We start from the raw sequence: 27,266 nt of genomic DNA, 5'->3' as shown, positions 1-27,266 counted from the left end.
TTATGTGAAGATCGATCCTTTTTCGATACCACGTCAGTATCGAAAGTATCGATCCGCCCACCCCTATATACAATATATACGACACAACAGGGAAGAAAAGACTGTCGCAACTTCTGTTTCATGCCGACTTTGAAAACAAGGTGGATAGCTACGTTTACATGCAACCAAAAAATCGTGAGTAATCTGATTGTGCTCAATCCTAACTGAATGTCAATCGGACTGAAAGGAGCGAAGATCTGGAATAATCAACAGTAAAAAAAATTTAATTTGTATATTAATTAAATACATTTTTGAAAAAAGCATGAATCCAACTATTTTCTCAATCAAATTGACCTTGCACAGTGCTATGATAAGTATGTGTACATACTGTACATTCTACATTCATGTTTATTTACGTCTAACAAGCGGTGGAAGAGACAAGTGGTGGAGGAGACTGAATGCTTACAAGATATCTGCTAAAAAAAGCTCTTCTGTCACACATGCTCCGATGACATTATCGTCGAAGCATTTTCTGATTTTAAACAATTTTGCTCTCAAATCTAGTAACACTAACACATTTTTTAAAGGGGTGGTGTAATGCCCTTTTCACAAGATGTAAAATAAGTCTCTAATGTCCCCAGAGTGTGTGTGTGTGAAGTTTTAGCTCAAAACACCCCACAGATATTTTTATATAGCATGTTAAAATTGTCACTTGGTCCCTTTAAATGCAAATGAGCTGCTGCTCCCGGCACAGGGGGCGGAGCTTCAACAGCTTTTACGTCACACACACACGCACTGAAAATTTCAAAAACTTTTAGCCTTTTATGTTTCAAACCGGAGTCAGATAAAGATGGAGAGACTCAAGAAGAAGTGACGACATGTAGAAGCAACAGGACATTTCTGAATGGTTAGTTGGTGAATTTATGCAGCTTATGTGTAGTTATCTTCTAGTCAATGATTAGCATATTCTGTCTTGATAATCTATAAGTCGTGTTCAGGGGGCGGGCTGACATTGTGTTATAGTAGATGTCTGTATTCATGTGGTCCCATCAGCCAACCAGTGTTGCCGGGGGCCAGTTGTTCAAAAAGTTTAATCTGGATCAGAATGATCTGGATTAGGAAATCACACGTTTTGCTAGCCTGGATCAGGTAATCCTTCTTGTGTGCCGGTTTTTCAAAGCAAAATTGGATTGGATCCTCCTGATCCAGATACACACCTTCTCAGATTACCAAATCTGGATTACTAGTGCTCTAACAGAGCCTTTAAAGAGAGACATGGTGACAGAAAGAATATGAGATGGGGAGAAACGATGAGCCGTTCTCTCAGAAAAGTTCACCTGAGAGACTTTGCGTTCGCTCACAAAGAACTTTTGACTGGTTCATCTCTTATGATTGTGCCAATGTAGTTTACAAAGTGATAAAATGAATTAAATATAATATTTTTGTTTGATATTTACAGTTGTTTGGGGATTATGGGGATAAATTACGGTGCCAAATTCTCTTTTTTACTTCACAGTAGGCATCCAAAGGCTTAATATGTAGCCTAATGTCTACTTCTAATTCATTACTTTAACAGTTAAACTAATCAAGAGCAAAATAAAAAAAGTGTGTATATTACATGACAAAAAAAAAAAATTAATAATAATAATAATTTTTACCAAACAAGAACAAGACTGGACTTTGTGATCTAATCTGATTTCAGAATCCTTTTTTCTTTTTAAACAACCCATCTTTGAGGATTTGATCCAATCCGAGAGCCGAAATCTGATCAGATTACTTTTGAACAACTGGCCCCGTGGATATCATTTACCTGTGCAGTAGGGTGGTCCTTATTTTTAAAGTCTCCAATTGTCATGCTCTTAACCCTTTAAATTGTTCCTTTATATAAGAAAATACAGCATGCCAACGTTTATGGCAGTAACATAATTACTGGTAGCTCAATAGCTTTAAATGCATCTAATGCACCATATATTCCTAAATATGTATTTTAGATGCATATCTCAGTTTACTTATTGTAGAAACCAAATCCTAATGAATCCATCCATGACCCGGTTTAGCAGATTTACCTTTCCTGGTGGAATCAATACATATTTCTATTGATGATCACCTTGGTTATTGTTTGGGTTTAGAGCACATTTTTTGGTTTAAAAAATTACATTACGTTCCTTGAAATTGACCCGGAACTTTGGCCGAATCAAGCAGATTATCAGGAGGCACAGGCAACCATACGTGCAATGAAAGTAGTCAATGATCACGCCGAGAGAGGAGTGGCTCTGATTCAAGAATACAATGGCTATCTCACACACTCTGAAGAACAATTGCAGTTTCTCCTTCATGTGGCAGAAGATCACCGACGGATCTATCCAGACTGCAAAAAGTCAACACTGGCTGCTGAGCATCAGAAATGAGGGATTGTTGAAAACTTTGTGCTTTTTTTGAGATTGTTGTCAGTGTTGCTCTGATTTCAATAAAATGTAGTTCATTTGCAGCAACTTTTAATATTACTTGCATATCACAATAACGCCGCACAGCTTAACATAGGCAATCTTCCACATGATTGAGCTACCTCTAAATATCTTTTTTTTTTGTCAACATTTTTGCATATTTCTCATTTTGAAGTTAAAAGGAACAGTTTAAGAGGTTAAGACACTAACATTTTGCACAAAAAAAAAAATTGGACTTGATAAGGACCACCCTACTGTGCAGTCACATGACATTTACAGAACAGGTGATAAAACACACAAAAATACAACAAAAGTGCCTATAAGCACTAAGATAAAAACTTGCTGACCACATGCTTCCATTTCTGGAAGTCGTACAACTAGGATGAATGGGAATGATAACAGGCTCTCTAAAGGTACTATAGACGTCCTTGCCTTTTTTTTTTTTTTTTTTTACAAAATGGTCAATGGAAGCTTGTTTCCACCATGAAAAAAAAAAGAAAAAAAAAAAAGAAGTAATTGCAACTTTTTCTCTCACAATCCTGACCTTTTTGTCTCAGAATCGCAAGTTTATTTCTCAAAATTCTAAGGGGAAAAAAAAGTCAGAATAGCAGAATATAAACTCTCACTCCTAAGAAGAAAAAAAAACATCATAGAATTGTGAGATGAATTCGCAATAGCAAGAAAAAAAGTCAGAATTGTGATTTTCTCAGAATTAAGAGTTTATGCCACACAATTTGGACTTTATCCCTCGCAATCGCGAGATCATGTCTCTAAATTGAGGAAAAAAGGTCCGGTTTGCGAGATATAAACTCGCAATTACGGGAAAAAAAAAAGTCTTGTGAGAGTCGTAATTATCTTTTTTCCTTTCTACTCCGTGGCGGAAACAAGCCTCCATGGCGTCCTCCGCCTTATACCGTCTCTGAGCTTCTTGCTCCATGTTCAAGTGCATTTTATCCTTGACCTTTGACTCCAGACCCCACAACTGGAGTCTATTTCACCACGGTTAAATTCTGCAATCAAAATATTAACATAACTGAATGCATTGCTATGGAAATAAAGGCCACTTAACATGAATGACACAAACTGACCACAACCCCAAGTTCAAGCATTGACAGAACAAAACATCCTGCGTGTTAAACGGCACAACTGTCTCAATGCATTTTAGGCCGTTTTTTGCAGCACGGCTTGATTGCATGCATTCACATGCACATTGATCCTGCGCATTTGCTCCAAAAGAAAAACAAAGACTTCAAAACGCATTAATCCAGAACAAAAAAAAAAGCAAAAAGCATGAATCACTCCCTACATTTTAAGAGATGCATACGGCGTACAAACCTGCTCCACAGCGAAACGTGGTCCCGTCACTAAGATGGGCAACAATTGATTGAAAAGATGGTCCATGCATGAGCCCCACTAACATAAACGCATATTAAACGCGATTGGATGCAGTTACACTTTTGACAGGAAGCCCCTGAGGTTTCCTGTGTTGTAGTTATGAACAGGGAACTTGAACATCTGATGTTTACCTCTGAACAAACACACACCGTTGCAGTGGCCCGTTTCTCAGTAGGGTGTCACTAACCACAAATAAAATGACCTATAAAGCACTTAAAAGAAAGCACACTTCTCATCTACAACGTGTCCCACATTCCAGATGTCAAAACAGAGATACACGAGAGCTATTCACACCTGAACTAGTTAACCCAGGTCATTCTAAACCCCAGGTAAATGTAATCCTGGGTTATCTTGTGTCACGTTTCAAACTGCTCATAATTTACCCGGGGTTAACTATTAACATTTCACACTGTACCAAACTAAACTAAACCCTGGGTTGACATTCTTATCTGCATATCTCGTGTGTCACTGTCACTGTGGTCCAACTCTTCTGTGGTTCCTTCTGTTAATGTGTGGATGAATCAAATTGCTATTTTCCTTCCTTTAGAATAAATAACTTGTGACTTACGCCGGAGGTCAAATGATTTCTGGCGTATTTGGTCCCCTCTTCTTGAGAATGAATATGAATATGTTGAATATGTTGAAAGTCTTGTTTTTTTTGCTATTACCCTTCACCCGATCCTTTAAAGGGGTCATATAATGCCATTTTTGTACAAGTTATTATGATTCTTTAGGGTCTAACTGAAAAGTTTGTAATATACTTTAATTAAAAATTCTCATTAGTATTGTAAGAAAACACTCATTTTACCTGGTCAAAAACAGCTCTGTTTTCAGCACGCCATTTAAGTGCATGTGTCTTTAAATGATAATGAGCTTTGCTGACCCCGCCCCTCTGTTCTGTGCGTACACCGTTTTAATAACACAATAACCATAACGCGTTGTTCAATATAAACCTGGGATTATGAATTAAGCATGCAAGCGATTTGCAAAGATTAATATAAAGGTTAATAAAACGTTACACTCACTTCTTCTTCTGGAGGTGCGGCAGGAACACGAATAGTTGGTACCGATCCTTTTTTCAGGAGCAGCTTCTTAGCAAAACCAGCTTTATACTGACCTCGTTTGTAAAGCAGTCTGGTGTGTGAAATGATTTGCGCAAAGTCACAAACATGAAAGCATTGATGTTGATCGTGGGGAATATTCCCTTCGAAAACAAAACTCAGCCACTGCGTCTTCAGCGGTTCGGATTTAGGAACATCAAAATGACTGTGTTCGTTATTACACCCAAGAACAGAACACCACAATCGCTTAGACACCATTCTGCTCCAGCGTATCAACAATGCGGACTATGATTGACAGCTCGCTCACGAGCGAGGGCGGGTCTGTGTTAAAACGCTGCTGTCAATCAACAATCGTGGGAGGGGCGTCCGAGCGTGTGACGTCACACGGTCAGACGGCTCGATTTGAGATGGGAAAACATATAAGGAGATTAAAAAAAGACCACTGGATGGATTTTTATCATTACATGATGGTTGTGTACAGGCACTGCCAACACACATTTCAGTACAATCAACTTGTAAAAGTGCATGTACCATTATATGACCCCTTTAACTACCAGTTAAAAATATGCCGCCATGATACCACGGTTTTGATATTGTAAAACTATAAAAACAATTCTTTCATTTATTTTACACTAATTAAACACTATTCAGTCAGCAAATGAAAGTCCAAACAATTTTTATTATTTTCATTTACCTTGAAAACAAACAGAACATCCCCTTTTGTTACAATTTTACACTATTATCTGTCTTGAACTGTAGTTTATGTCTTTGCACTTGTGTAAATAAACTTCAAATCCAGTACGTTTTCCCCAGTCCAATAACCAATGTACATCTGTTGTCTGTAAGTGCCTCTTGCTGCATCGTTATACAACAAATTTGAACAAAACAAACATGCAAACCACAAAGTAATTCAGCATGCATTTTAAACATATTCATACATGATATTGCAGTGGCTCATGGCATCTGTCGGTGGGTTCTCACACAGAGAAATGGTCGCTGATCGGCGGCTTCTCCACCCACTGGCCGTAGCCCTTCCTTTCCAGGTAAGACTTCAACACACTCTTTGCTTCCTGGTACGGCTTTGCCATCATCTTGACGTTCAATAAAGAACGAGATGATCAATATTAAAGCAGCAAGCCATTTAGAAGAATTATTTTTAAAGCTGGACAACTAATAAAAGTGACTTGATTTTTTTGTCAGTAATTGCATGCAAAAAAATAAAAAATAAGAATAATAAGAATAAGAATAATTCGCCAGAGTGGTTTCCAGGGTGTTGCTAGGGTGTTCTGGGTTCCCATGTGGTTATGTCGTTTTGAGCTGGCTTTATCTTAATGTAGGACTGCATGATTAATCTAAATTAGGGATGGAACGGTACATGTATTCGTATTGAACCGAAACGGTACGGGTGTCACGGTTCGGTGCATAAATTTACACGGAGAATACACGGTATAAAAATAAATAAAACTTGCGTGCAAATGAATTAATGTAATGCGTAACTACTGTTAGATACGCGGGTTCTTTAGGGACACGGATACCTAATCTGTAGCCCCGCCTTAGCTCCGCTTAGCTCTGAAGCAGGCTGCGATGTAAAGGCGGCAATGCTGGAATGTCTATAGGAATATGTTGTGTGTGTGTGTGTGTGTGTGTGTGTGTGTGTGTGTGTGTGTGTGTGTGTGTGTGTGTGTGTGTGTGTGTGTGTGTGTGTGTGTGTGTGTGTGTGTGTGTGTGTGTGTGTGTGTGTGTGTGTGTGTGTGTGTGTGTGTGTGAGTGAGTGAGTGAGTGAGTGAGTGAGTGAGTGAGTGAGTGAGTGAGAGAGAGAGAGAGAGAGAGAGAGAGAGAGAGAGAGAGAGAGAGAGAGAGAGAGAGAGAGAAATAAATCAAGGGAGGGTCGCGGGCGCGATCGAAAAGTCACAAAGTGTTTACTTATATTTGTGTGCGCGTGTGTGTGTGTGTGTGTGTGTGGCGTGGGCGCGATCGAACAGTGGAAACATAAAAACGTACTCCGTCATTTTGTTTATACAGGACATCATTCAAACTGCAAAGTGTTTATGTTACTGTTAATTAAAAAATGTTAATTGTTTTAAGGAAAACAAATATATTAATCTGAAATGTAGCAAATTAATTTTTAATCCATTCAGGTACAATTACCAAACATATCGCAAGGTCTTTTTGTCTTTTTATTAATTTAATTAATAAACGAATTATATAAAACTATTGTCAGTGCACTACAAATAAACTGGTTCTATGCCTTTACTTTATTAAAGGAGAAGTTCACTTTTAAAAAAACTTTTGCTGATAATTTACTCACCCCCATGTCATCCAAGATGTCCATGTCTTTCTTTCTTCAGTCGAAAAGAAATTAAGGTTTTTGATGAAAACATTCCAGGATTTTTCCCCATATTATGGATTCTAATGGGACCCAAACGGTTCAAGGTCCAAATGACAGTTTCAGTGCAGCTTCAAAGGTCTTTAAACGATACCAGACGATGAATAAGGGTCTTATCTAGCGAAACGATCGGTCATTTCAAAAATAAATAAAAAAGTTTAAGTTTTATAAGCACAAATGTTCGCCTTGCTCTGTTCTGTGATGCGCGTTCGTGACGTCACGTAATACGCAATTACATTGAAAAGGTCAAGTTTGATGTGTTTACAAATGTGCGGGAGGAGGACCATATACATTTTAAAATGTATTTGTGTCAGTTTAACGTTTAAAATGCCCATTCGTGTGCGTATCCTGGGTGTTTTAATATTAAAAAGCCAAAAAGAACATTTTTCAAGCGTGACCTTTTCAACGTAATTGCGTATTACGTGACGTCACGAACGCGCATCACAGAACAGAGCAAGGCGAACATTTGTGCTTATAAAACTTAAACTTTTTTATTTATTTTTTAAATGACCGATCGTTTCGCTAGATAAGACCCTTATTCATCGTCTGGTATCGTTTAAAGACCTTTGAAGCTGCACTGAAACTGTCATCTGGACCTTGAACCGTTTGGGTCCCATTGGAATTTCGACTGAAGAAAGAAAGACATGGACATCTTGGATGACATGGGGGTGAGTAAATTATCAGCAAAAGTTTTTTTAAAAGTGAACTTCTCCTTTAATAAAACTTATTTAAAAAATACAAGGCTTAAGTAATTCATTTTCCTTTGGTGGTACAGACTGAGACATGCACAAGCCTTCTGCATTTTTGTTTTGCTTTTCCCTCCATCGTACCGAACTCGTACCGAACCGTGATGTCTGAACCGAACCGTGACTTCTGTGTACCGTTCCACCCCTAATCTAAATAATACTGAAATTGCGATATGGCTTAGTGATGTCACAATACCAAAATTATGGCTTTGATACGATACTCGACTAGAATATATTGACACCAATACAACAGCAAAAACCTAAAACAACAGACGATACGATCAAAATCTTATTTAACAACATTATTTTATTTTGACTTGGGCTTTAAAAATAAGAAGAAACATGCAAATTATAAACATGAGGAGAAATTCAGTATAAGAAAGAGTAGTTTAGACCTTTCTTGCACTGTATTTCTCTTAATGTTTGTAAGAAATACTACACATGGCTTGCCACGCTTAAATCTGTGTTAACATCAAGCACGTCCCGTTTACTCATGTACGCATTTACTTCTTTATTGCTGTAAAGTGTCAATAACTTAAAGCAGTGCTGCGCTACGTGGATATATTAACATACCAGCTCATTTAAGACGACAAAAACTTTGACACGCTGAACACAATGCAGGAAATACGGCTCATATTAAAACACTGTCATTCCCGGCACTAATAAAATGAGAAATTGTATTATTTTAAACAGCAGGGTATCACAATATATTTCCTATTACCGGTTATGTCTGTGATTAATTAAATAAATCTGTATGCGCTGTGTGTCAGAGTGAAGCCCAGCACTGTGTTCATTTACACGAGCAGCTCATGATAATAATAATAATTATTATAGTAAATTTATAGGCCAAATTGTGCAGCCCTACAAACAAGCACAGCAAAGCTGGGGCGTTATTTATAAAGCTGTGCATATAATGATCCTAAACGTGAACTTACAAGAGTATAACAATGAACAATTTATACAAGCGTTCGAATGAACAAAAACGTTCATACATGCGTCTCTCTTTACAATTATTATTAGAGCTTTGGGTGTGAGAAAAGCGTATTATGAATAAAATATATTATAATTATTATTATAAATCGTAGGTGACCTTAAATTCAAATGCAACATGTTCAAGCACATCAACACCTACAGAATAACCACAACTTTATGGTTCAGAATTACGACTCTCAACATCAATGTCGAGAAAATCCAAGCGCGCTCTCTAAAAACGTAGCCCGGTTTCTTTAAAAAGTGTACATTTAGTCATTTTACAGACGCTTTTATCCAAAGCGACTTACAAATTAGGACTAGATTAAGCGAGTCATCATGAAGAGGCAAAAACAACAACAACGCAAGAATTATTCAGAGGCATTATTCAGAGTAGCATAAGCCCGATAAGTGAGGTTTTAAAGGGAAAGGTTTATTTTTTATTTATTTTTTTATGAAGTTAAGTGCTCACGGAAGAGATGGGTTTTCAGCTGTTTTTTGAATGTTTGTATGTGTATGCATATATTATTATTTACATATAAATGAATTCATTTCGGTAATTATTAAAAAGCAGATTTGCTGCTCCTTTATGCATATAATTATAGTAATGCATGTTGTGACTGCCTATTTATCTTAACGTTTTCCTAAATGATGTTGAAATCATTACATTACTGGTATATGAGCAGCAAAATGTTTGTGCGCACACTCTTCAGTCGGCGTACGCATAAGAACATTTGCATGTCAGTTTTTGCTTATGTAAATCATGGTTCGTTTCCTCACATTGGATAAAACCTATGGTTATTTAAGACCAATTCAATAAATTAGGAACTTAAAAAAACAAAAAATAAATAAATAAAACATTTTATTTTGCAATAAAATCATAAAAAAAATTGCAATTCGATTCCCCCCTCCAAATCATGCAGAGCTATAGCTGAATGTAAATAAGAAAGAGTGCAGTACCTTGGCCTCCCTGTACGTGACAGCGGTGAGCAGCTCCTCTCTCTGGGCTTCTTTAGCTACCAGATTAAATCGACTCAGCATCGCTGCCTTGCAAAGACGGCTGGCCAAGGCTGGACTGCTCTTAAACGGAGAGCTGGAACAAACACACAGATGTTTTATTTTTATTAGCGCTATGGGATGGGAATCTTTAGGCAACTCACGATTCCATCCGATTTAAAGCGGTGATGAACTGAGAAATCAAATTTTCCTTGAGCTTTTGACATATAAGAGGTCATCATACAATAAGAATATCCTGTAAGTTTCAGAACTGAAAACTTCCTTGTTAGTCCAATAAAAGCTTTTATCGGCACCAGGCACAGCGAACGACAGGTTTAAGTGGGGATCTATGAGGTCAAAGGGTATCAAACCCCGCCTCCGTAGAAGATCAACGCCTACTTCAACACTTCCTGTTTAGCCCCGCCCACCGATTCGCACATTACATGAAACTCATTATAATATGCAAAACTGTTATCCAATCATAGCAGTGGGCGTTTACTTCCAAGACTTCAATGCGGGACACGCCCATAAAAACCGGAGCTAGGCTCAAAACCAGGGTAGAAAATAGCCTATTACTTATTCATTTTGATGTTTTTGAATGTAAAAACCAAGCGAACGTCATAAGTTGACCTCAGATAACAATATAAAAATTAAAAAAAAAAGATCCGATTTAAAAGACCCCTCCGATTCAACACGATTCTTGATTCAAACTAATGAATAAGTTTAACTTCATAGGCAACCATTTTATTTACACTTTTTTTAATGACAAAATTAATACTGTAATAGTTATTAATAATAAAAAAAAAAATCTAAATACAGCCTCAAAACATAGGCAATGATAAAGAAGAATAAAGGCACATATCACTGTACAAGTAATAAACAATGAGTGTCTTATATCAAAGAGTGCTTTCAGTATCTGAAAGTTTCCAGACGGATTTTTCTCTTCATCCAAGCATTATTGCTGTTATTTTTGATGACATTACAGAATGAATTCACAATAATGCACAAATCTGTTTTGACATTTCATATGTTTTGTCCTGTCTGCTTATTCCCTTAAGATTCCCTTTTAATTTAGCATTTTTCAGAGCATACAAAGTGTACATGAGCATTTCAAGCAGCCGTCTGATAGTAAATGAGTTTTTTGTGTGTCTAATAATGCATTACAAATGGCACAAATAACCACTTCGATGAGCATTTGGAGAAAACACTGAAGTACTGTTGAGAAGTTTTGCAACAGTGAGCAAAAGCCAGTTTTTTTTTTTTTTTTTTTTCAGTGCATAGAAAGCAAGAACAACAATTGTCATTTAGGCCTGGGGTCTGTACCATGATGCTAGTTGAACAAACTCCGGGTTACAGGATTAGTTTTGAGTTGACAAAACCAAACCAATCCAACCAGGCTTTGTTGGTGGCCGTGATGCTGATCATCAACTTTCTCTGTCAACTCAGGCTTTGATCCTGAGTTTAGGTGTGACATCAGTAGCGAACAGCCAATCATATGCTGAGAAAGAGTGAAACTCATTCAAAACTCATTGAAATTAATTTCTTCATTAATTCACTTATTAAATAAAAGTATTAAAATATTAAGAATTTAAACAAATTTACACAGAAAGAAGAAAATAGTTGTCTATGAAAGAGGACAAAGTCTCGCTACTGTATATCAGTGCATGTAAAAGTTGTGATGTTAGTTTATACGGTTGATAAAGGTATAGAGAGAATTTAAGCTTTTATAGCTTCATTTATTGATTCCAAAGCGTATTTATATTACCTTTATATATTTATCCATTTAAACTCTGCTTAATAATAATTGATGAACTAAAATTGTACATGTGTGATAGATTAAGGGTATAATAATTACATAAATAACCTCTAAATCATACAAATGTATTATTCTAAATAAGCATTACATACTAAAAGCCTGACGATTTTGTCTTTAAAAAGCATTTGCTATGTAGTGACTTTTAATTTGGAGTGGAAACAGGTGGAGTGACTTTATCGCATCAGACATGTGACACTTTGCTCACAGCTGATTGGTCCAAGTTCGGTTTGCAACCTCTTACCTGGAACATCACCTGACCCGGACCAGGTTAGCCGTGGAGCGCGAGTTACTATGGCGATGAACACTGCTAAAAGCCAAACCACTTTCATGGTGTCTAAAACCCAGGGTTGGTGTTTTAATTATTAGTTCTTTTTTATTAACGACTGTTTACTTGTTTTTTAATGATCTTTGAAATTTATATTAGTAGTTTTAGCTCTGCTATAGAAATTGGAATCAAGAATTGTTAAATTTCACTGGTATCTAAAAATTTTGGGTGTCATAACTGTAAGACTGAAAATACTGGTTGAGGCCTGCATGAGGCAAAAGGCCCTGATGGCTAATTAACATTCGACCTCCCCCACACGGCCTGACTTCCTCTCACAAACTACTAAGAGCAACTCATACAAGAACATGGTTTAATGTGAATGTTTATCATTGACTGTTACGTTTTTGGTGTCATTTGAAATGTCTCACAGTGAGTGGTACAGATATCTATCCAGATAGATAAAATAAAAGGAAATAAGGTTTATAGAAGTTTAGAGAAAACTGGTCCAGATAATGCCACCCCCCTTTTCACGAGTTCACACTTACATATAATTTAAATGGGTAAGTTTAATGCGTATATGGCGTGCTGTCCGGAGGGAGGGCTCCGAGCTCGGAGTTCAGCCCGAACCCAGAGTACTCCCCCCGTATGTAAGTGTTTAGTACTAGAAGTGTGGAGAAGGGGTGGTGGAGGGATGCTGCAAAAACTGTCAATGGAATGAGGTGAGACTGCTGGGTATTTATACCTCTCACCATTGATTGCTGAGTGCTTTCCACTTGTGTTAATTATCTGAACGTGCTCCTCCCGAACCTTGTTAATAAAACATCATTTGTTGAATAAGAAGCCATTTTGAGGGTGGCCTCCCCCATCCCCCATGTTACCTGGTCAAGGGGATAAAGGAAGGTGTGCTCTGGGTCTCTGGGCTCTTCTTTGCTGGTCACGAATGGAATAGGTGGTCTCTCCCTCTCTCTCCCTCTCTCTCTCTCTCTCTCTCTCTCTCTCTCTCCCTCCCTCTCTCTCTCTCTTTCTCTTTCTCTTTCTTTCCCTTTCTCTCTCTCTATCTCAGGTTACAAGCTGGGTAAGATTCTTTGGTGTAACCAATGTATAATCATGTTCTAGATATTTGAATTGATTGTGGAATTGATCTCTGATATCTGAAATATTAAATTGTTACACGCGATTATTCTAACTGATTTTGACATTGTTCCTTTAATGGTTATAAGGAATAGTCAAACATTCGCTCACTTTCAGTGAGGCACAGATATTATTAAACCTTTCATTTATGGAGTCAGATGAATTAACGAGTAAATACATATGATTAATGTATTACAAATTTAACCAAACCAATACTTCGCGTGAGAAAAGGACAGTAACATGTGATAACCTTCCGCGCTGGTCGGACGCCGGACTTTGGGCCGATTTAGCGCGAGTTTACATAACCTTATTTATTATACAATACAAGGATACATGTGTGAAAAATACCAAAAACAAGAACTATTTTATTCATTTATTACTTACTTTGTGGTGGGGCCAGTGAAAAATGGAATCACTAAAATCATTGAATCGAATCAAAAATCTTGTGAATCGGAATTGAATCGGGACATCTGAATCGATATCAAGCCCTAATGAGAATAACCAATAAGAAGCATCTGGATGCATTAAAGTCATGAGAAGCATATGACACTCACTCTTCAGTAGACTTTCCCTCCAGAGCACTGACCATCTCCATCATAAGGTCTCCGTGGCTCCAGTTCAGGCTAAGGGACTTCTGGGTAGGGTGTGTGTCTGGAGGCATGGCCGAGGACACCAGGCTGATGTGTGGCCGGTAGACGCAGTAGTACAAGGGAAGTGCTGAGGTGATGCCATCAACACGCTGGTTCACTGCCATCTCTATACCACGAGTGTCACTGCAGCTGCCGTCACCTGAGCACATCAAGGATACAAGGTACAAACACTGCATTTACATTTTTTTTTTTTTTTTAAAGAGGACCTATAATGCTTTTTCACATGTTCATCTTTAGAATAGATCTTTATTAGTCACTGTTAAAAGAAACAACGAAACACGTTTAGCAGCTCTTCAGACTTTGCAGAATAACTATAAACGAAGTAAACAGTGTATATAAATAACAGGGACAATTGAAAAAGATAGACACAATGGTAAATGAGAATAGATAAATGTATCCAAACAAATAAACAGACAAGAGACATAATATAGAATGCAAAATAAGATATAAATACAAAGATAGACACAATGGACAAACAGTGAGGTGATTAGTAGGGGTGGGAATCTTTTACCATCTCACGATTCGATTCGATTCCGATTCTTGAGGCCACGATTCGATTCAAAATCGATTTTCGATTCAAAACAATTCGATTTTATTCATAATGATTTCTAATCAGGTTTCTGATCATGGTCTACTCTCATCTGCTTTGCAATACAGAATGACAAACGGAGACATTAAAGTGTCTTTTTCACATTTATTAAGTTCAATTCTCAGGGAAGTGCCTTTTATCAAAAACATTGAAAACAATTTTTTACTTGGTACTTTTAAAGCAAAGTATTTATGATGACCCATAACGAACTTACTTCCAATACTTCCTATATTAATTGTATTAATAAAACAAATGGAAGTGATTTGGCAAGTCAACTGTAAGGTTACATTTGCCAGCATATGTCCCAACATTACTGAGAACCAACAGGAAAATAAATGTGTGCCTGTACTAGCAGCATACTTGTAGTAAATTAATACAAACTTCAGCATATTCTGAATCTCTAGCATTTAATAATAGACTTCTAACCAACATCCTCTTGTAATTTCCAATGAGCAATATAATCCTTCAGACAAAAAAAAAAAAAAAACATTTTGCTGTAGCAAATTCACAAACAGTTTTCGTTCAAAAATATAGAATTATGTAGCTACCAGAAGCTATCATAACGAATAATGCTGGTGGACTTATTCTGATGCATATTCTGAATAATTAGTAACATACAAAGTCGCTCTTGACTTATACACAACTAAATAATAAAGAGTTATGACTTGAAATGTTTGCTGTAGGCTATACCACAATCAAAAATAGCAAAGAAAGTGAATGAACATCTGCAGAGAGTAACTTACAGTCAAAATGTAACTTTTTGTGACTGGCATTGCACATATTGCATACAGATCAGATCGGTTTACACAGCATATTGATGTGAAAACTAAACAATACCGAAATTAGCTCTTCAAAAAAAAAAAAAAACTAAATAGATCACAATGAAATTGCCAATGTTCCATACGTTAGCTTTTAACGAAGACATTCTCTGGTGCCGTTTGGATTTGGCGCTCAGCCATCATGCGTCTGTTATGTGCGCGTCTCTGTTATGTGCACGCCACAGACTGTCCGCGCACTGCACGTCCGCTTCAGAGTTCCGCCTTTTGCGTTCCTTCAATGTTACGTTATTAGATTTTTTTTTTTTTTTGAAAATCGATTTTTGACATTTGTGAATCGATTCAGAATCGTCCACGTCCCGAATCGCGATTCATTTAAGAATCGATTTTTTTCCCCACCCCTAGTGATTAGTGTTGCACGGTGCACCGATACTTCAAAAGTAGCGCGATTCTCGGAAATGAAAAACGTCACGATTCTTAAATTTATTAGTATCGATACTTCTAAGAATGACCGCGTTTCAGATTTGTAAGTTCGGCGACACACTGGATGCGTGGCGTGAGCGTCTCAGCTGCGTGGCGTGTCCGTTTTTATTTCGGCTCCCTTGTTAACAGGTTAGAGCTAGCACACTGCCTGCGTGACACGCGCGCCCGAGCCACGCGGAAAACGCGTGCATGCTAGAAATAGAACCGACGCCTATTTTCACGCGACACGCAAGCGTGTTGGAAGCGTTCCCAGGCAAAATAGAATGGGAAATGTAATTTGGACACGAATACATATTAATAAATGACATTTTCACGTTTGAAAGTCTCTAGGTTTTGACACAAATGCAGATACAAATGTAATTTAAAAAAATATTATCGATTTTCAAATACTGCACCTCTCAATACAGAACGAAATATTCTGTAGCCTATTTTGCCGTCAACACTGCCGACGTTGTCTTTGCTGCTATATATTTATGTTTAACAATATTAAACATTGTTTAATATAATCGCTGTTCATATTTTTATTCAAAGTTCATAATCAAGATAAAGTTATTACCGGTAACTCTTATGTTTCTTATGATAACTGAGATAATGCTGCTAAATTTATTATTTTTTTACCTTGAATGTCATTGCTCTAATTTATTTTTTATATTTTTATATTTCATATTTTGTTCAAATGTTTAATATAGCTGCTGTTCATATGTTCATTTATTAGTGTGTTATATGATTAGAATGTTGTCCCGGTTTTAAAATAAAGCACAGCAATGATATTTGAGAGTGTTTCTCCCTTTTCAGGAAAAGTATCGAAATCGCAATTCTTGACTTGGTATCGGTATCGAAACAATAATTTTGCTATCATGACAACACTAGAGGTGATGCAAAAGTGATGCTTAATTTCATGATAAGTGTGTGATTAAATCGCAATTAAAAATTGTAATCTACTGACAGCTGAAAGATTTCAGTGCTAGTCTCAGCATAAAAAGTATGAGAGAAGGGGTTTCTTTTTCTGCAAGAATGTACTGTAATCTATACCGCAACATCTGTTTCTTATCATATACCGGGTGTGGTGAACAAATGAGTCCTGTTGAAGAGATGAGTCCGAGCTTAGGACCCCATTAGTATGCCAGTAGTATGCCTGATCTACAGTGAGGAAAATAAGTATTTGAACACCCTGCTATTTTGCAAGTTCTCCCACTTGGAAATCATGGAGGGGTCTGAAATTGTCATCGTAGGTGCATGTCCACTGTGAGAGACATAATCTAAAAAAAAAAATCCAGAAATCACAATGTATGATTTTTTAACTATTTATTTGTATGATACAGCTGCAAATAAGTATTTGAACACCTGAGAAAATCAATGTTAATATTTGGTACAGTAGCCTTTGTTTGCAATTACAGAGGTCAAACGTTTCCTGTAGTTTTTCACCAGGTTTGCACACACTGCAGGAGGGATTTTGGCCCACTCCTCCACACAGATCTTCTCTAGATCAGTCAGGTTTCTGGGCTGTTGCTGAGAAACACGGAGTTTGAGCTCCCTCCAAAGATTCTCTATTGGGTTTAGGTCTGGAGACTGGCTAGGCCACGCCAGAACCTTGATATGCTTCTTACAGAGCCACTTCTTGGTTATCCTGGCTGTGTGCTTCGGGTCATTGTCATGTTGGAAGACCCAGCCTCGACCCATCTTCAATGCTCTAACTGAGGGAAGGAGGTTGTTCCCCAAAATCTCGCAATACATGGCCCCGGTCATCCTCTCCTTAATACAGTGCAGTCGCCCTGTCCCATGCAGAAAAACACCCCCAAAGCATGATGCTACCACCCCCATGCTTCACAGTAGGGATGGTGTTCTTGGGATGGTACTCATCATTCTTCTTCCTCCAAACACGTTTATTGGAATTATGACCAAAAAGTTCTATTTTGGTCTCATCTGACCACATGACTTTCTCCCATGACTCCTCTGGATCATCCAAATGGTCATTGGCAAACTTAAGACGGGCCTTGACATGTGTTGGTTTAAGCAGGGGAACCTTCCGTGCCATGCATGATTTCAAACCATGACGTCTTAGTGTATTACCAACAGTAACCTTGGAAACGGTGGTCCCAGCTCTTTTCAGGTCATTGACCAGCTCCTCCCGTGTAGTTCTGGGCTGATTTCTCACCTTTCTTAGGATCATTGAGACCCCACGAGGTGAGATCTTGCATGGAGCCCCAGTCCGAGGGAGATTGACAGTCATGTTTAGCTTCTTCCATTTTCTAATGATTGCTCCAACAGTGGACCTTTTTTCACCAAGCTGCTTGGCAATTTCCCCGTAGCCCTTTCCAGCCTTGTGGAGGTGTACAATTTTGTCTCTAGTGTCTTTGGACAGCTCTTTGGTCTTGGCCATGTTAGTAGTTGGATTCTTACTGATTGTATGGGGTGGACAGGTGTCTTTTTGCAGCTAAGGACCTCAAACAGGTGCATCTAATTTAGAATAATAAATGGAGTGGAGGTGGACATTTTAAAGGCAAACTAACAGGTCTTTGAGGGTCAGAATTCTAGCTGATAGACAGGTGTTCAAATACTTATTTGCAGCTGTATCATACAAATAAATAGTTAAAAAATCATATATTGTGATTTCTGGATTTTTTTTTTTAGATTATGTCTCTCACAGTGGACATGCACCTACGATGACAATTTCAGACCCCTCCATGATTTCCAAGTGGGAGAACTTGCAAAATAGCAGGGTGTTCAAATACTTATTTTCCTCACTGTAAATCTGTTCCCGCGACAACTAGCTAACGTGAGCTGTTTTAGTGTTATTATGTGGTAGCTTTATGTAGAATGCTAAATCCCGCTGCTATATACAAGTTAAGATTAAATTAAATTGTATATGTAAATTGTATATATTCTATAGCTAATATTTAAAATCTCAAAATACGACTGTTATTGTGTCACGAAATGTAGTTTTAAGAGTTTCTCAGTCGAGAATGTAGTTGTTTGAGGCTCAAATATAACAACGATATATAATATAACAATAGCTAACAACGAGAAATGTTTAATTTCACAATCTATAGCTTCGGTTAAATACTAGTATACGAAACGTATAAGTTAAAATACATTAATGACTCGTTATAATGTAGTACAAACTACTTCTATAATAAAGTGATTTTGTATGATTTGTAACCAGGCACTAAAGCGATTACCCATAAAACGTGCTTTGAGTCAATCGGATTGCTTGGGTCCTAAGCTCAGACTCATCTCTTCAGTAGGACTCATTTGTTCACCACACCGGATCAACTTCCATATGGTACTAGGGTCTATGGGATAAGATGGGAAGTAGCCTGTGGTCCCATCTAGTCTCCCTTTGTTTAATGCATAAACAGCCCAAATATTCATATTTCTTATTTCGTTATTTGTTTTGACCTAATTATAAATTAAATAATAATTAAATAAAATAAAAGATGTACTGTATATTTTATGTTGGTATATATTACTATATAATTTAAATGTAATAAAAACACATTTTATTTCAGTTTGTTCCACATATTTATTTTACATAATTACTAAATTAGAAATAAAAAACTGAAATTGAATTATATGGAAAAGACCATTTGAACTTTATTATTGAAAATTGTAAAAAAATTAAAAAAAATTAAAAAAGCAGTGCTAAGTCTGTGAGCACTACGAATAATACATTTTCAAATGAAGACAAGTAGCGGTAATTTTACATAAAGAACCAAGTGAATATGACATGAATACGATATAGCAGCAAACTGGATACAGCGAAGCAGATTTAGGCCTAAATCAAGGATTCAGTTTGTTGATCGTGTCGCTGTCAAAATAAAAGTCCTGCTTCCGACGTATTGGCCAAACAGAAAAACGAACCGCCTGACGCAATAATTAAAAAATGGCAATTATCCGGCCAATATATCAGCCTTGGCTATTCATCAGTCAACCACTAGCCTGGATTGTTCGTCGTTGGACTTTACTCTAACCCCCAATTTCCACCAGATGCGGAACGGCTGCGGAACGGCTCCGCTGCGTGACAGCTCCGTGTTCCGTCGTCCGTCAATACCCACCAGGTCCGTATTTGTTGCGGAACGGCTGCGTCCATGACTGACAGCTGAAGTCACGAGGACCCACGAGATCTCGCTAATTCACGTATGATCGCGCGATATATAGTTTCTATAAACAGAACGTTATGAGGAATGGCATATTATGACGTTTTCAAGGTGTAGTGTAGGGAAATATGATCCGCCATGATCACGGTGTATTTTATTTAGAAAATTAACCGGATCTTTTATTTTGTTTTGGTTTGTTCTGTTTTTTTGCTCGACTTCCTGTCCTGCGCATTCTGCCCTGTAGTGCTGCGTAGCTCTCCGGCATCCGGCAAAAATAGAAGCTCTGCGTATCTGCTCCGGAGGGCTGCGGATCGCCGGAGTCGGAACGCAGCTGTACCGCATTCAGTGGAAATACACTCATTGACTTTAATGGAAACCTATTGACTCCGCTGCCGTGCCGGAGCCGTAACGCAGCCGGTGGAAATTGGGGGTAACTTACCAATGAAGATGCTGCTCACGTAGACTGGCTCAATGAAGTGGCTCAGTAGCGCCCCCTGGAAGCCCAACACCTGCCACTGCATGATCTTATCGGTGGCGGACATACTGACAACATGCGAGCCCATCTGCTCATACGAGCTGGAGAACTTGGAGAAGACCTTCCCTTCCACCACCACATGAAGGCCGATCTGATTGTTCACCTCCCATGCAGAGATGGACAGAGGATTGAGGCGGCTAGAAAACAAGGACAACAACTGGGATTCAGTTTAACAAATTCGTACAATTTGCATACCTGATTTCTTTTTGTGAACTGTTTTTGTGAAAATGTTAGATTTGAACCCTATAAAGCCTGTTTCATATTTGATTTGGAAATTTCTTAGGCCTGTAAATGATCAACATGATCTATAAAGCTTTTTGTATTGTTCGCGTCTTTTTGCTGTAAAAGAATAACCTTTATATTGTTAGTAATATATTAAGCTATGTATTAATAAATATGAGCATTCACTGGACTGAAGCAACTTAGGTTTACTTGATTATCCATACATTTATTTCTAGAAAAGTCATGTGTAAATGTGAGTATCAAATATGATCATCAGGTTTATTTGTTCATCTCTCAATCATCATTGTATTGCATTGTTTAAAAAAAAACTAGAGATTTGTTCATAAAACTAAACATTTAAATATCATCTTACCAAGACAAATTATTGTCAGATGTAGCGTGACGACTGATATTTACATGCATTTTATTTAAGTATCTGCAATACTGTTATAAAGATGCACTTACATTACAAGCATCAGAATTGCATCTTACCTTTTGGCCATTTAAATATCAGCATCTGCACCAAATTGCGTTTGAGTTTGAGCTCCATATTCTCACTATATCATATGAGCCATAAAAGCCTGATGTATCAAATATGATACTCAACGAAAAACAAATGCAAACTTTTTCTTATAGATTTTGTCTTTCGTATGTCAGGCTTTACAGGGTTAAAGAGGAGCAGGACACTGGGCCTTCATCAGACCTGACTCTCTTCATTTATACAGAGTGAATGTTGCTGTCTGTGTAAAGGTATGTGTGTGAGTATGTGTACAGTTGAGAAGGTATCTGCGCTGCTCCTTTGGGCAGCTGGCTCAGGTACAGGTGTAGAGTGATGTGGTTTTTGAAGCTGAGGAGCTTGGTGGTCTGGTCCTGCTGAAAGACTGACTTCTCCTCCAGAGCACTATTCTTACTGAAGAACAGCAGCAGATTCCTGTACAGAAACCTACGGCACATTCAAAAAGACATTCTAAATTCCAATCATCTGTGCTTTAAAGGGATAGTTCACTTTGAAATTAATTTTTGATATGTTTTAGCTTACCTCAAGGGCATCCAAGATGTAGGTGTCTTTGTTTCCGCAGTAGTTTCAATTTTGATATTTTTAGGTCAAACCGTTCTTGTCTGTCAGTCATATAATGCAGGTCTATGGTCACTGGCTCAAAACACAAGCACAGAGTCCAAATTAAAACAATTCCCCATCGTCCAAATGAAACAATTCCCCATCATAAGTACACATTGATGGCCTAAGACACGAAACGAGCGGTTTGTGTGAGAAAACGAACAGTATTTATATCGTTGTTATCTCTTGAAAACAGCACACGTCCAAATGATCTGACGGCGCGGGCGGGTATAGATATATACACTAGATGTCGCCTTGGCTACTGCAGTTCATTGGAACGAAACCGTAGCCAAGGGGACATCTATGTATATATCTATACCCGCCCGCGCCGTCAGATCATTTGGACGTGTGCTGTTTTCAAGAGATAACAACGATATAAATACTGTTCGTTTTCTCACACAAACCGCTCGTTTCGTGTCTTAGGCCATCAATGTGTACTTATGATGGGGAATTGTTTCATTTGGACGATGGGGAATTGTTTTAATTTGGACTCTGTGCTTGTGTTTTGAGCCAGTGACCATAGACCTGCATTATATGACTGACAGACAAGAACGGTTTGACCTAAAAATATCAAAATTGAAACTACTGCGGAAACAAAGACACCTACATCTTGGATGCCCTTGAGGTAAGCTAAAACATATCAAAAATTAATTTCAAAGTGAACTATCCCTTTAAAGCTACAATATGTAAGATTTTAGTAATAAAATATCCAAAAATCACTTGCACAGTGTGATATATTTCCTGCAGTTGTGTACTTACTATATCCCAAAAGTTCCCAAAGATTTTTAATTTCAGAGAAATTCCCATTTTAAATAATGTCTCGTCCCAGTTCACTTGTCGCCTGTCAATGGCGTAATATCCGCGTTATCCCTGGTTTCCGCTCGTACTGCCATAGTAACCATGGCGACAGACGTGGACAACTGCGTTACGTCTAGCGCACGCTCATGCTGTTGTTGTTTCGTTCAAACATTATGGACCAGGGCAAGCAGACTTTGGGACAAAAGGAGAACTAAAACGAGATCAATATCAGCGTGGCGTTTTAGAGATGCCGAGAGCTAGCGTCCGCGGCTAACTTAAACTCGACAGAGACGCGCAGATGTAGAGGTGAGCTAATGTACATAAAACTAATCAATGTTATATAGAATATGATCAGTATGTTATGCTAATGTTGATCTCGCTCACTGCTAGTCTCATACAGACAAGCTAACACACAGAATAACATTATAACGTTCAACACACTCAAATGCAGTTTAGTGTGATCGTGTAGAGCAAGTGAAACAGCGCTGCGTTCCCTCACAAGTTTCATTCGTCTAATAAACTGCCCTGTGTGAGTATTATTCAGCACTAGCGGGTAAGTTAGTTCGGTAGAATGAAACTAGGGATGGGAACGACACGGGATTTGGGAAATCGACTGTCGAGGCCCATGTGTCGACTTTTTGTCGGATTGTCGGCCTTTTTTTTCTTTTTTTTTTAAAGAGCAGCAGCAATGCGGAGGGTGGAAAATATTCTACATCAGGGTCCGAAATTAACACCCGCCAAGCGCCAAATGCGGGTAGATTTTCTGTTTGGCGAGTAAATCTCAAAAGGCTATCCGCCACACTGGCGGGTGAATGTTCATAACAAAATATGACATTTTAAGCGCGCACGCACGAGCAGAGAGAGAGAGCGAGTCCCGGCCGCGCGCGCGCGCACTCACCATTCAGAGCGGTCAAGCTTCCCCGTACTTTTTGACAAGCGTCCTTGACAGGGCGGCCAGAGCTTCTTTGCAGCTCAAGTCGGCGGCGGTGTGTACGTACCTACAGTTAACGCTCTTTCTGTTGACGGCGCTGAGGAAAAAGCTCCCGCAACTGTAAGAAGCTGTCGCCGCCCATTTCCGCTGCTGCTTCTGTTTACACACCATGGTCGTTCTTTTCTCGAGAAAAGGAGTTTTCTCATAGCGTTTGCAACGCAAACCTTCAGGGAACCGAGGTTAAAGTAACCGAGGAAATGTAATAAATTAAAAGGCAAAAAAAAAAAATGCAATTTGGAAATCCCACAAGCCCCGCCCCCTCGACATGTCGACACTCTATTTTTTTTGTCGAGTGGAGCATGTGTCGAATGTCGGTCGTTTTGTCGAGAAAAAGTCCCATCCCTAAATGAAACGTCCTCATCTCTTTATATCCGCGGGACTCGCGTGTGGCGCTGAGATCTGTCTCTCATTAGCACTCGAGCCCTGCTTCATTCCACAGTCATGTTAAAAACATCAGTGTATTCACTCATCCATAAACATTATTAGATCCTTCGGCATGACGACAAGATCCATAATTCCGCTTATGCGTCATCAACCTACGTCTTTGTTATTGTAAGAGGTTAGCGACCCCTAGCGGCGGAAAAAAATTACATATTGTAGCTTTAAATCAACTACAGACTAATTAATGAACTATCTGGCTATTTCGAGTTCGGTTAACCAATAGAAGTGTTTCTTCTAGCATTTAAGCCGAAAGCCTTCAGTTTACAAGGTTTCTAGATCAAAAGACATGCATTTTTGACGCACAAACCTGTGACCGGTAGGATTAACAAAAAGCAAACCACAGCTTTCCTCTGAACTGGCCATCAAAGAGATGATTAATATGAACATCAAAGTGATGACAACCTGCAACAGCTGAACATCCATGTACCTCATTAGTGATCTCCGGGCAGTTACCACAGCGTGTGAATCATGCAGGATTCGTCCTGTCGGCGCTGGACTGGCTTTGGTATTAGAACTGCCAGTTCCAAGAGCAACAACCTCACATCCCGCGGCTGCAGACGAAACACAGGACAGTTCGGATTACAATTATACAAACACAGACTGACAAGAACCGCATGTCAAAATTAGTCCTGTTCTGAGAGAGACCTGTTCTGCTGTTTTCTATACATCTTTCTTTAGTGTGTAATGTTGATGTTTGAGCATGAAAAAGCTCCAGTTCTTCTCTATATCAGTGTCAGTGTTTCTGAACTCCTGAAACGCCTCCACTGTAGTCTTGAGTTTCTTCCGGGAACGAACACGTCACAATATTCCTCATTTAAATAATTAATACGCAGAATAAAGGGGCGGGGCCTGGTTGAGTTAGTTAGTAGTGTGTTAAAACTGGCGGTTATGGTAAGGGCCGGGCCATTTCCCAAACACACTCGAAGCGCTTGACCAATCACAACACACTGATCCAGCCGACCAATCAGAGCACAGTGTGCTTTTCAGAAGGAGGGGCTTCATAGAGACTTTAAATATGACAGCCTTTAAATATCTTTAAATACCATAATATACCCTGATAATAAATTTTAAAACATTTGAAAGGTGAGTCACGTATATTAATTACAGCATATGTGCATGCTAATGTGGACCTTCACCAGAATGAGCAAAAAGAAATGGAAAAAATGACAATGAAGTCAAGATGAGAAAAATAATATATTTTTACCGAGTTTAAGGGTACATCTATGCGTTTAGTTTGTTTGGGAACGCAATCTGCAATTAAAGACTTTAATTTACATTGCCATTACACCAATGCACACAAAGAGAAGTATGAAAGATACAGCGTTGTTATGCTACGCTACAGATACAGCGTGAGTATCTACGCTAAAGATACAGAAGAGTTGTTCTCACATCTCAGCTTTAAAAGGTAAAATACATAGTCTACAAAACATTTTTGCCAAATGCAGGACAGAAATGTATGCATAATGTTCTTATATGCTTATATTACTATTCATGGAAAAAATTTACATTTGAAGAAAAGCCAGGAACTCACACGCCTCAAAAATTGGCGTGACCAAAAACCAAAAACTCGAATTACGAAAAAAAAAAAAAAAAAATCACTTCAAAAAAGCCTGTACACTCTAACAATGAAGGGGAACCACCAATTGCAAGATAAAAACCACTGCTTTAATGAAAATTTGGTCACGTGACCTATGTAATCATGCGACTCCTTATATTAAGATGCCTCCAGCGCTGAGTATTATTAACTAGGCACTGAGAAAGGTGACGTGACCGAAACGTTTGCCTCTTTTTAATTAAAGCAGTGGTTTTGATCTCGCAATTGGTGGTTTCCCTTCATCGTGGCACCACTTTCAAACAAACCCAGATTCAGGCAAATCTAACAACCATGTCTCCCAGTTCCCTTCCTTTTACTGTAAATGTTTCCCAAAACAAACTTGTCAACACCTATGACGTCTTGTCTCGGCTTCCTTGACCATTTCGCTTGTCTAATATCCTGTGGATGTTACGTACCTATATCATAAAGAATCCTCCATCATTTCCTGTTCAAGTTTGTTTGGTTTGGTTAAAAATGTCATTACACCAATGAAAAAAAAAATTACAAAAGGGCCCAAGGAAATTATATAATTGCTTCCTCTTCCAGCATATTTCCATATCTGTGCACCATTGTTGGCTTTACTAAGAGATTCACTGTGGAAATTCCACTCTGCCTACTCACATTTTTAAGTGCCCCCATGATATTACAAATGCAACAAACAGATGCCATTCGTTTAAAGTAAATATATACGACTATGTTAATTCTAGAAATATCTCGATTACATAAAAGCTCTAATTAGATTTAATGTCAACAGTTCCCATAATGTTCTGCCGTAAGTGCTATTTCCCGAAACAGTCTTTGAGTAGGAAGTGCAAGTCAAGTTATCACGTTTGCCCCAATGACCTGCCCATGTCTGACATGTGTTTTTATTTATCAGCGTCTGTCAATTTCCCACAGATTTCCGGCATCTTTTGACTAATGCAAACCCATGCCTTTTTCATTTATTTATGATTGCTGGATAAAGGATTACTGTGATAACTGTGCTTTGTTTATAATTTTGAAAGGTGAAGTTCCCCGAAAAGTGTGGCGCAAACATTGCTCTTATACATGGTCATCTAGATTCGTTTGGAGACCTAATGCAAAATATATGCCATTATGTGTATTAATTTGCACTTTATGCAAAATAATGTCTGTTTCAAAAGCGTTTGATGTTGCCATTGTTGTAGAGGGGAATCTCATAAAAAAAGGAGTATGGAAAAAGGTTCATGTCACTTTTCCCCTCTAACTCGTAAAGAAAGAGATTACAATTACTTTTTTCATTGCAACATGACTTTTTCAAGACAATTTAATCAAATTTATGCTAACAGTATCAAAAAAAATGTTGCTTTAGTTCTCATCGCTTTTTTAAAAATAAATTATTAAAGTTGTTTAAATCAACATAAAAGGTAGGATAACAGCACACCCATGATGCATAAATATATTACAACTTAAATCTGAGCTGGAGTGGTGTCTGTGAATCTCCTGTCTGTGTGTGAGACACACACCGGACTCATGCGCACAGAAAGCCGCTTCAGACAGCGTGCCGTTCTCTTTCACGGACAAAAGTATGCCAAAATGTCCGCTTTGTCGAGTATCCTCTTAAACACAGTCTTAAAATGAGTTCATTAAAGTCTTAAATGACCGTAAAGAGTTGTGAGGCCATAGGATGCGAGTCAGATCTGCATCATTTCTTAAAGTGACAGCAGCCTAAAAAATCCTGCTGCTGTGATGTCCGTCATTAAAGTAAATCAAAGAACAAAAGACAAAGAGAAAATCACTCACTGCTCTTGAGTGAATACCTTTTGT

General features: G+C 38.2%; 1 protein-coding gene across 2 annotated transcripts in view; it reads right to left on the bottom strand.

Annotated features, from left to right (window-relative positions):
* Positions 1-5,539: 5,539 nt before the first annotated feature.
* Positions 5,540-27,266, bottom strand: part of adad1 (adenosine deaminase domain containing 1 (testis-specific)) — a 30,113-nt gene continuing 8,386 nt past the window's right edge. For both annotated transcript variants that reach the window (XM_084430566.1, XM_084430567.1), the window contains exons 7-12: positions 24,315-24,438; positions 21,313-21,483; positions 20,223-20,455; positions 13,743-13,977; positions 9,941-10,073; positions 5,540-5,970 (exon numbers count right to left, since the gene is read on the bottom strand). In XM_084430566.1, coding sequence (XP_084286692.1) covers positions 5,857-5,970; positions 9,941-10,073; positions 13,743-13,977; positions 20,223-20,455; positions 21,313-21,483; positions 24,315-24,438 — 1,010 coding nt within the window. In that variant the 3' untranslated portion in view covers positions 5,540-5,856. The remainder of the gene's footprint in view (positions 5,971-9,940; positions 10,074-13,742; positions 13,978-20,222; positions 20,456-21,312; positions 21,484-24,314; positions 24,439-27,266) is intronic.

The sequence above is a fragment of the Rutilus rutilus genome, assembly GCF_951802725.1.
Source record: "Rutilus rutilus genome assembly, chromosome: 14".
NCBI classification, from domain to species: domain Eukaryota; kingdom Metazoa; phylum Chordata; class Actinopteri; order Cypriniformes; family Leuciscidae; genus Rutilus; species Rutilus rutilus.
The sequence above is the reverse complement of the archived record's forward strand: the minus strand, read 5'-3'. Positions and strand labels throughout refer to the sequence as shown.